This window comes from Myxine glutinosa, chromosome 12 (assembly GCF_964187855.1).
Source record: "Myxine glutinosa chromosome 12, kmMyxGlut1.1, whole genome shotgun sequence".
Taxonomy (NCBI): domain Eukaryota; kingdom Metazoa; phylum Chordata; class Myxini; order Myxiniformes; family Myxinidae; genus Myxine; species Myxine glutinosa.
In genome coordinates, this window is record NC_136272.1 from 76422400 (window position 1) to 76434128 (window position 11729).

The window sequence follows — 11729 nt, forward strand, 5'->3', positions numbered from 1 at the left end:
TGGGGCCCGCAAGGCTAACCCCCGCTTTAGCGGGGAAAATGGCCTTAAAATGATCATTCATTCTATATTCTTGTGTTAATAGCTTTTGGGAAGGGAAACTAAAAATGTGTGATCAGTCCTTAGACTAAGGGTGGGGAGACACCCCCCCTCCCCCACCCTCAGCTAGCTCTAGTTGATTTTTAAATATTTATTTATTTTATTTATGAATAAGACAAAATATTTAAAATAATTAAAAAATAAGGTTCATGGAGGAATGACCTAATCGGTTAAGCACTGGACCTCCGCAGCTGCAGATTCCACTTTGTAAGTAACCAGTCATGTGTGTGATCGACCAGCTGCCTTCTTCCTGGATTTGTTTCCTTGTATGTGATTATGGTGCTGAGCTAGCCGAGCTGCTTACTTAGTCATTCGGAAATTATAGTTTGGTTTCAAATTTGTTGCTTCACATCCTACTGTATATCTACTTTCAGGATCATAAATGAGACAATTTAAGGATACTCACGATGGTCTGAAACATTGGTGCATGGTCTGTCTGCAGGTGGAAAATTGTTGTTTGATGAGCGAGACATTGAACTGCAGGCAGAAAACATTCTTGTGACAGATGGAGGAACACTACAGGTGAGTAATGTTCACACCGTCCTCGCTAGCTTACCCTCCCTCACAAGCTCAAAACCTCTCATGGTATTTAAAAGTTATGTAGTTTAGGAGCTTTATCCACATGATAAGCTGGTCAGCATAATCTGATCTTTTCATCACACATTTCCAAAACAATATTTCTACATTTATTTCAATCTTTAGACATATTTCTCTAAATTTCCTTATCTGGATTTAGGTAACTAATTGTTGACATTCAGATGAAAAGTAACTCATAGAGCGACACTTGGCAAAAGAGAACAAAGTAGAATAGCGCTCGGTAGAGCATCCTTTGACCTCACAAATAAATAATTGGTGGTTGAATTATGTGACCTGATATGCAAATCTTATTCAAATTTAAAGTTAATCAGATGAAAATTGACAATTTTAGAAATTCGGCCTATGTTGACATTTTGGTTGGTGTTGACCTCAAATATAATTGGTGGTTGAATTCAGTTAGCGGATATGAAAATCCTATTCAAATTTCAAGTCAATCGGATGAAAATTGAGGATTTTAGAAATTTGACAGAGGTGGTTGACCCTTGGCCTATGTTGACCTTTTGACCTCAAAAATAAATAGGATTCTGTCAGACCACCAACTCTACCATTTGGTGAAGTTTCCTGAAGATCAGTTTAAAATTGTGACCTGAAAGCAAGTATAAGTGAGCGGACAGACAAACACACAAACACACAAACACAGACGGACACACACACACAAACCGTAGTGATCAACATACTTGTCAAAAAATTGTTTTTTTTGCCAAGTAATAAAGAATGATCTAAATCTGAATAAATTTATGGAAACTACCAATGGAAATTGGTCACAATCACCTCTTAATTCGTCCTTTAGGCCATCTAGGCACAATCTTTATATTAAAGACACATGGGATAAGTTGGTCGGAGAACTAAATTGAGAAAATTAAAATCAATGAAGGGGGCTGGTCGGGAAACCTCACAGGTAGCACACTCACCTTAATCGAACTGCCTCATCTGGGTTACGGTATATTTCTAACCGGACAGGGGAAGGTGCAGGGGGGAGGAGGTGGGGACGATAACCTCAAACGCACTAAGGGCCTATGGCCTATGCAATAATAAGCTAGACTAATACAGACTTGGCATTTAATATGGAATATATATTTTTTCTTTACTTGGGTTTACTTTCTTAACTCAGTATATCAATCTGGTGAGTTTCTTTTACACTTTGGTGATTTATTTGTTAAAAGCACCATGCCACTGATTGTCTGTCGCAGCAAGAAGTCAACAACAGGATTATATCACAGGTGGCATGGCAAAATGTACGGACAGGTGCATTTGATGATTGGTTTCACAGTCGGGTGTACAAGGGTTGTTGCGTTCTGTATTCGTGGAAAACAACTGCTGCACGTCTCCAAATGTTATTGCCGCTTCCTCTGGAGATGGTCCGTCAACTCGACAATGCTGTTTGTCATGGAGTGGTGGCTTTACGAAATTACGGCATGAAACAGCGTGCTATTGCTCGGCAGTATGGCATCACTCAAGGTCAGGTGTCAAAGATCCTGAAACGAAATGCTCAGAGGGGTGTCCCTACTCCAATACTAAGGCCAGGACGTCCCCGCAGAACCACAAGGAGGGATGATCGCCAGCTGCACCAGTTAGTCCGCAATGGCCGTACCAAGTCAGCTAATCGGCTTAGGGCTGAGTGGCAGCAACTGACAAATGTGCCTGTATCTAGAAAGCTAGTCAACCAACGACTGGTTCAAGCAGGCTATCGTGCCAGGCGTCCCCTAAGAAAGCCACGCCTGACCAGACAACACCGCCAGCGCAGATTGCATTGGGCCAGAGAGCACCGTCAATGGCAGCCAGGACACTGGAATCACGTGATCTTCAGTGACGAGTCTAGATTTCTGGTCTATCCTCAAGACGGCCGCGTCCGAGTGCGCAGACAAGTGCATGAAGCCTACAACAAAGATTGTATAGTGCCAAGAGTCCAGGCTGGAGGTGGTGGGGTGACGGTTTGGGCTGCTTTTCCTGCAGGGGGCAAAACTGACCTGGTTGTTCTGAATGGAAACCTGAACCAGTTCAAGTACAGGGCCATTCTGGAAGAAACATTGCTTCCATTTGCTTGTGCAGCCTTTCGAGGAAACTTTCTCTTCCAAGATGACAATGCACGGCCTCATCGTGCTCGCATGATCCAACACTTTCTTGCTGACCGTGGTGTAGAGCATATGGAGTGGCCTGCCATGTCCCCGGATATGAATCTGATAGAGAACTTGTGGGCAGAATTAACGCGTCAAATCGACCACTTGGACCAGCAGCCGACCTCTGTGCGTGAATTGCAGCAGGCTATTGTCACTGCATGGCAAGCGATTCCTGTCCAAACCTTGGCAAATCTCGTGAACAGCATGCCTCAACGTGTACGTGCTCTCCTGAATGCTCGTGGGGGTTACACGAAGTACTGAACTGTAATTTTACTATCCGTAATCCCAGTCGTAATTTAACTTTTGTTTTTGTTAAAAAAATTTTTGGCTAATGTGCAAAATGAAGAGATACTTCTGGAAAACGTACAGACGTTTAACAGTACTGTCCGTGAATTGAGTTCGATATCACTTTACATCACTTTCAAGGATCAATTTATTTGTTTCGAAATATCAAATGTGGTTTTTGTTTCTTTTAAAGGTCACATTAACAAAATCTATAATAATTTCAACATAATTCCAATGAACTTTTGATTCTAAGACATCTTGAAAAGTAAGTTCACCCCCACAAAAAAATATGCCATATTAAATGCCAAGTCTGTATTTTGTCAAAGTTTGTTGATAGCAGAGAAAACATTAAACTGTATAAACAAAATTGCAGCTCAGTAAAATACTTTGAAGGTATATATGCAGACATTAAAGATTGATTATCAGGTTGAGAAAGAGTAAAAAACCTGCCAGAAAAATTGTGTTGACATAACTTTTGGAATAACTTATCACCTTAAAGCTGAGAAAGAGAGCAATATTGGAGTGAAGAGTGGATTCGACAATCTCATGGCATAAATTAATCCCCATAGAGACAATAAATTGGGAATTTAATAGTTAAAGGGTTAACATTAGAATGTAGCAGACTTTGTGATTCGATCCCCTGTAAGGTGATTCTGATGAAGCCTCAGGTATTGGACTCCACCACAAGCAATTTCGACGAAATCAGGTTCTGAAGCCCCTTTCGACATTAGGTAATCATACTTCATGGCACAGCATGTTTTTTACACTGCTATGAAATCTACTGCCATATTTTAAAGTTTATTCTCCCATTTTATGAGCCATAAAGAATGAATTGTGAGGGTAAAAACCCATAAGCGACAACAATAATAATTGTAATTGCTGTTTTTGATGATATTATAAAAATGTATTGTTCCAGGTGCTTAACACTTTGTCATTCTCTTGAGGGGGTGGGTCTTTTTTTTTATTCAAAGGTTGGTACAGAGGAGGAGCCATTCCAGCACAAGGCCATTATCACCCTCCATGGCCATATTCGCACCCCGGAGTTGCCTATTTATGGTGCAAAGACCCTCGCTGTACGTGAGGGCTTCCTGGATCTGCACGGAGCCCCAATGCCTGTGACTTGGACACGCCTGGCCAGGACCGCACGTGCCGGCTCATTAAAGCTGCAACTTGAGTTGCCAGTGACATGGCACGTTGGAGATGAGGTGGTCATTGCATCAACTGGGGACAGGTAATTACCTGAGGTTTAAATCGATTAACAAGCATCAAGAACATTGTGTGCTTTTTAAATTGTGATGGTGAACAGCATGTAGTTTTGTTTTTGAAGTTGCTTTTCCTCTTTGTTACTTGTGGACAGACACAGTCAAAAGGAAAACGAGCAGAAAACGATTGCATCTGTGTCTTCTGATGGGAGAACATTGACTTTGAGAAAACCACTCATGTATGAGCACATCTCAGAAGAGGTGAAATTGCCCAATGGACGCTTGTTTGAAGCACGAGCCGAGGTGGGCCTGCTCACAAGAAATGTGGTAGTGCGTGGGTCAGATAGTGATGGTTGGAGCAAGATTGTGGAAGCTTGTCCAGAGGGATTCAACACTGGTGAGAATTATTTCTTACGGGATAGAAAATATTTTGCAAATGCTCGATGGTGGTTTGTGATCACAAGATGCTTGTTCACCTTTCACTTAAGGAAGTAAGTAGGTCGACTCGAGCAGAATGGATTATCTTGAATTCATATTCAGAGGGGTACACTAACCAACAAAGGGAAGCAAGAGAAGGATCTTCAGAATTCCTTCAACTTGATGACTGACTGATTTGATAGCATTGCAATGGTCACCTGGGAATTGCCAATCATCAAGGTTTCAACCCTTTTCAATTCCAGATGCCCTCTGAACAGTGGATCCACTTTCATTCTCCCCAGAGGCCACCCATGATGATGGTGAGGCAAATCCTGAGAATGTCGACGATAATCCGGGAAGGTCGATGAAAGTCCTGGAATTGGCGAGACATAACCCGCGAATGTCGACAATAATCCGCGAAGGTCGATGAAAATCCCGCGGATGTATAGAGCGGCATTGCTTCAATGGGGAAAAGGGGATGGGTTATAGGTTCCTGGCGGTTCCTGATTCATAGAGGAACATTTTAAAGTTTAAAGTGTTTTCGACTGCAAATGCACATGATTACAGTTTCACAAAAAATGCTTACAAAAAAACCCAAAAACGACAACACCAGGTACCATTTCCAATTTATCTTACCATAATTCACTAAATGTCTGTCCCTCCGTTCGAAGGTACTGCAAAAACGGCTCAACCGATCGCAACGATATTTTGGGTGGGTATTCCTGGGACCCCTGGGAGTAAAATAGGCTACCGGTATATTGTTTTTCCATTTTTTCCAAGTTTTCCAATTTTCCAGTTTTTCCAAACACGATGGAATAATATTTACCGATATGAACAGTGATGTGGCTTTTGTTTACATTCTACAAATACTTTTTATTCTACGTACCAGGAGAGAGTAGATCGACTCCTGACGAACTCTTTCTATATAAACGTGCGGCTCCGAAGTAACATGGCAGCGTGTGCAAAGCGACTGAGAAACAGGTGTAGCGGCCGCTTCCGTGTTACAGATTCGGCGCGCACTCTTCACACATAAACGTGCGACTAAGACGTGTTGCGGCCGCTTCTGTTTTGCAGAATTAAATCTTTTTTCAAAATGGGCGCCATGTACTGTTTAGATTTTGATGATTTGCGTGTGATATGATTCAACGGATGTTTATATGAATCGTTTAAAATAAAAAAAGCCTTCAATTTCTGATATTTTGCCTTTTCATTTGGGCTTCCCAATTTAAGCCCTGCCCATAGGGCGGGTACCGTTGCTAGTTGAAGGAATGCACTTACTGTTTATTAAAAGTGCTTAACCAGCTTAACCATACCGCACCGTGAAAGGGGGAAAAAAACACAACACCGTTGTGAAAGGGGGAAAGTTTAAAAATTTTATTTTACAAACACAACTTTCAAATGATGATGATGATGATGATGATGATGATGATGGTGATGGTGATGATGATGATCAATTTAAATCCCAAGAATTCCTCGAACTTTGAGGGCGACCCAAATGATGGTGCTGCAAAATCGTGCACTAAGGGAGAGGCAGGGAAGGTGAGGACGCTGGTGAGAATGCTGGTGTGGATGCTGAGAGGGTGGTAGGAGAGGGTGTTGAGGATGTTTATGGTCTTGAGGTGGAGGGAACAGGGCTGAAGAAATGGGTAATGGGGAGCTGCCTGGCAGATTGCCCAACATTTCGATGCAGCTCTTTGTACGGGAGAAGCAAATCATCCAATCCCCTCTTGAACTTGAGGTACCTCTCCACTAGTGGGTCAGCATCTTCCAACTTGTCTACAATCAGCCATGTGTCCTGCAGCAACTCGCCCAGGAACTGGTCTGTGAGGTTGGACCTCGGCACCTCTTCCTCATTACTGCCCGCCTCCTCCTCCTCAGAACCCTTTGGAATGGCCTCCAACTCATCCTCGGTGAGCGGGTTTAGGAAACGGTTCAGCATCATGGGTTTCAGCATGAAGTCCCTTGTCTGCATGTTTTCCTCTATCCATATGCTGAGAGTCTTCTCCATCCTTTCCATGTGGACATTCCTGACATGAGTGACCATATCTGTACTCAATACAGCGCTCACTGAAACTCTCACGAATCGCCTTCTCCTTCTTCCGTATGTAGCGAATGGTGGATTCGTTGACGCCATAATGCCTGCCAACAGAGCCAGTCGAGCCACACTCTCCTCTCGAAATTTGGTCGAGCAGCTCCACTTTCTGGCTCGGGCACATCCCTTTCTTCTGCCGACGTAGTCGTGGTAGTCGACGCATCTCCAGCACTGCTCTTGCACTTGGGAGCCATGATTGATTGATGAGCAGAGCGAGAGTCAAAAAAGCAGTTTTAAGCAACGGGACAAGAAGAATGATTGAGACCCAAGACACAGTCTGTATATGTAGGAATGCGAGCATTGTGGGTAGATGCGGAAGGGGTGAATACTCGCTCTGCCCATTGTTTGTGGGGGATGTTATCGGATGATGCCGTATTGAACCTATCTGCTGATTTCAATAATAGATTTAATGAAGTGTTTTCATTCTATAATTTGCGGTGTTGACATGTTTATGCAGCTGGTGGAACATCCCTCAAAGCTAAATTATAGTGCGGCTAAAATTTGCGGCCGCAAAAGCCATGAAAATGTGAAATACACGGCAGTGAATTTATAAGCATGTCATGCTCACAGTTCGTAGATGTTTTTTTTGCATACGTATGCCCAGTTGCTTTATACATGGCTGGTGAAAGATGGTTTTATAAATGTGTCAAGCTAGCGGGCCGTGAAATTTTTTTTTGCACCCCTGAAAAACCGCGAATTCACGGAGCACTGCCGCAAATAGGAAAAAACCCCCAAATTTCGTGGAACATGTCCGTGAATAGAAAAAACCCCCGCAAATTCGCGGGACATTTTTCTGCATTTCCGAATCTGGGACATTTCCGAAACAGGTCGCATTTTATCAACCACGAATACGCAGAACCCACGAATAGCGGGGTCTGACTGTGTGTGTGTGTGTGTGTGTGTGTGTGTGTGTGTGTGTGTGTGTGTGTGTGTGTGTGTGTGTGTGTGTGTGTGTGTGTGTGTGTGTGTGTGTGTGTATATATATATATATATATATATATGTATGTATAAAAATTAAAAAAAACCACCTTTGGAGGCCATTTTTCCCCGCAAAGCGGGGGTTGGCCTTTTTCGGGAACCGTGGTTGTTGTTGTTTTTTGGTCCCCTTTTTGAAGCAATGTTTTACGGCCGGATGCCCTTCCTGACGCCAACCCTTTTTGCCGCCTTTAACGACAAACAGGGAATTACCAGTGAACTGGTACTCAATTTGCCGACCTCGGAAGGATGACAGGCTGAGTCAACCCCCCTGGCGTTAATTCAGCGATCGACCGGGATTCGAACCCAGGATCCTAGGATCCTAGGCTGGCACCCTAGCCGCTAGCCCAACACCAGGGTTGCCCAACACCCAACACCAGGGCCCAACACTGGGCATATATATATGTATGTATATATATATATATATATATGTATGTATGTATGTATATATATATTGTTGCGGATATGAGGACTGTATTTTTTTTATTGTGTGCTTTATTATTATTATTGTTTATTCTGCGCCTCCTGCCTCCGGAGTTGTGTAAAGATAAAAAGGGCGTCTCGGTAGTTATTCCATAAACACCACATTGCAGGACCCGATAAAACCCTTGTTCAGTAGCTTATATCTTATTATGTGTTTTAGAGTAAGGCCTTGTCTTCCATTAGAATGACACTCCATTGCACCGAGTGAAATAAGAGTAGATTCCCTTCATTCCCATTCCCAAAACCTCCATTTCCCCTTTCGTCATTGCCAGGCCTCAATTGCCATTGCCAATTACATCCCCTCCAATTGCCGCCATTGACCACGAGGCAGGGTCGGAGAAGAAGGGCGTGTCTCCACCTCGTCATAGAGGGGAGGAGTGAGCCAGCCCCGAACAACCAACCGAGCACGAGGGGTTTGGTTTGAGAGGGCGGAGGAAGAGCGTTTGGGGGAGGTTCGCAAAGGTTGAGGGGCGGGGCCTATATAACCCGCCACGGGAAGCTCCCAAGAGCACACGAGAGGGAGTCCAAGCAGATAAGTCCAAGAGATGAGTCCAAGAGATGAGACAAGAGGAGGAGACAAGCAGATGAGTCCAAGGCTGAGATGAGCTGGAGAGACGAGTACAAAGGAAAGAGCTGGGTCGTCAGAGCAAGAGCGCGTAGAGAGGTCCATGACAAGAGCTGAGTTGGTCGTCAGGGGTGGTCAGTGGTTGCATTGAGTGGTTGCGTTGAGTTGTCGGTGGAGAAAGAGTGGTTGGACAAAAGAAAGAGAGAGGAGAGAACCCGTCACGCCAGACCCCCCACCAGCGCGTCGGCTCCACCAAGCAGCTCCGACCCGTGATCCCGCGCACACGACAGGATCGGTGGCATCAGCGGCCGTGGAGGTCCAGCCCGACGTCCCGTGCGGGATCAAGCTCCAGCCAGCTCCGTGTCGTCCTCCCCCTCCAGCCACACACCTCCTTCCAGCCAATCCACTCTGCAATTCCCCGTGTGAGTCAGTGTCTTTGTTTGTTCTGTCCTGGGTAGGTAATTAAGCTTGTATAAGGAATTCACTGTGTCACCTGCGTCTCATGTCCCTGTACATAATCGTGACTGCTCCTTTTTGCTTGTGTGTGTAAATAATAATAAACCCTTTTACTCTTCTGTACGTCTTCTTCCTCTTTGCATTCGGTCGCTTTAGAGTTTTCCAGATTGAGTAGCTGTGGCGCGATACGGCCAACGTTGGGTGAATCGGGTTTAGTGGGGAACAACTGTTCGGCCGCGGTTACACCACCGCTCGGTCAAAATAACATCCTCATCCGTGGACCGTAACAATATATATATATATATATATATATATATATATATATTATATATATATATATATATACAGTGATCCCTCGTTTATCGCGGGGGTTACGTTCCAGAACCCCCCGCGATAGACGAAAATCCGCGAAGTAGCGACCATATTTTTATTTTATTATTTATATATATTTTAAAGCTTTATGACCCTCCCCACACTCTTATTAACCTTTCCCATACTCTTATAAACACTTCCTATACTCTTAAACACTTTTTACACTCTTAAACATACGTAATTTTAACAACATATAAAATTCTAATGGGTACTCACCATTGAAGATACTGTAGCTTAGCTACCCATGGGTCCCCCAAGCAAGACCAGCATCAGAAACTCCTTGCTCCAGCCGGTGACGTCACCGGCGGGGATCCCCGGCGCCAGAGTGGCTGGTCACATGACCGCTAAAGCGTGCCGCGCGTGCGGGTATAATCAGCTACACCTGTTGATCACGTGACCACCGAAGCACGCCACGCTTGAGAGGCGTGGCTTTCGGTTTCTGGTTGTGCTTTATAATGCAGCCCGATAAACGGGCTTTTCAGTGTTCCCGAGTTGGTTTTGAGAATAAATATCTTCTCGGACGAGTTTGTGTCTTGCCCGTCATTTCGTCCGTATCAAGCAAGAGCCCCGGCTCTTCAATACTACAACTTGCGTGATGAAGATGATGATGAATTAGTTGTGCAGTACTGATGACGATGAAGGTGATGACGATGATGAATGTACTGCACAGCCAGAAAGACCATTACAGTTACCCATTACGTGGGTAACTAGCGCAAGTGGAAGCTGCCGCATCTGCGTTTTCCATACGCACGACTTTGTCTCTTTGTCTACTCTTCTACTGTACACTATGTACAGTATTTTATTTCTTGTAATATGTTTTAATCACTGTATTTTTCTTATTTTTTTACGTTTTTTAATTTTTTAGGCTAGAAAATGCTTATTTTACCACAAAAATATTTAAAATAATAGTATATAAAAATACATTTATACCGCAAAATCCCGCGATATAGCGAAAAATCCGCGATAAAATTTTACATATACAGTACTAGCGAGAAAAACCCGCGATGTACCGAAGCCGCGAAAAGTGAACCGCGATATAGCGAGGGATGACTGTATATATATATATATATATATATATATATATATATATATACTGTATATATATATATATATATATATATATATATATATATATATATATATATATATATATATATATATATATATATATATATATATATATATTAGGGTGGGCTTCAAAAAAGCAAAATGCAGATTTTCTCCGGGACATGGTCTATTTTTGTTCCTTTTGGTGTCAAAGGAAACCACACCAAATGTGAATGGAATCCAATAATATTTAGGGGTGCCACATCAGTGATGAATTTTCCCCCATGCAAAAATAGGAATTCCCATTTTTTGGGCTGTATATACACAAAATAAATACATAATTATATATATACATTAAATATAATATTAAAAATAAATATATAGTAAATATACATTAAATAATAAATATACATAAATACACATTATACATTATATATATACAATATATTATACATACAGTTTTGAGACTTCCTATGATCACTATCTGGGCAATTTTCATGCATGTTTTGTACAGGTTCCCGGGGTCAGGGGTACGCTTTTTTAGTGTGTAATATGTAGGCCTAACTTATTGACTGTGGCTCTTTTGTAGAGAGTGACCCTGTGGAGTAAGAATTAACAGGATTTTACCCACATTCTTGCTTATTTTGCAGATATGGCATGTGCTAGTACCAGTGTTTCATTGAAAACTCGGGCTCAGGATAATGTGTATCTCATTGGGTCCACTTCTGGAGATGCCATCAAAGGTGCCAAGCTCCCGACTGTGCATCAATCTCTTGTCCTGTTTTTCCATCACCTGAAGAAGGAGAATCGCACTGCCTGGGAGTGCAACCCTCACCATTGAAGAGGTTGTGAAGTTCTGGGAAAAAGCTCACCTACCTACAACGACGAAGCAGCACTGCATCCATCGTTTGGAGAGGCTATATGAAGAATGGAGGAGCCTCCAAAAAGGTGCAAAGCGGGGTGGTGCGACCCAAGAGAAAAAGGAAGCATCCTTCAAGGCCTCCTTGGAGAAGACGTTTGATCTT

General features: G+C 43.0%; 1 protein-coding gene across 1 annotated transcript in view; it reads left to right on the forward strand.

The window, feature by feature from the left end:
• Window positions 1-11729, forward strand: part of PKHD1L1 (PKHD1 like 1) — a 513959-nt gene that overhangs the window by 273691 nt on the left and 228539 nt on the right. Inside the window, exons 46-48 of the mRNA XM_078766275.1 lie at window positions 539-618; window positions 4067-4326; window positions 4453-4694. Of these exons, the coding sequence (XP_078622401.1) occupies window positions 539-618; window positions 4067-4326; window positions 4453-4694 (582 nt within the window). The remainder of the gene's footprint in view (window positions 1-538; window positions 619-4066; window positions 4327-4452; window positions 4695-11729) is intronic.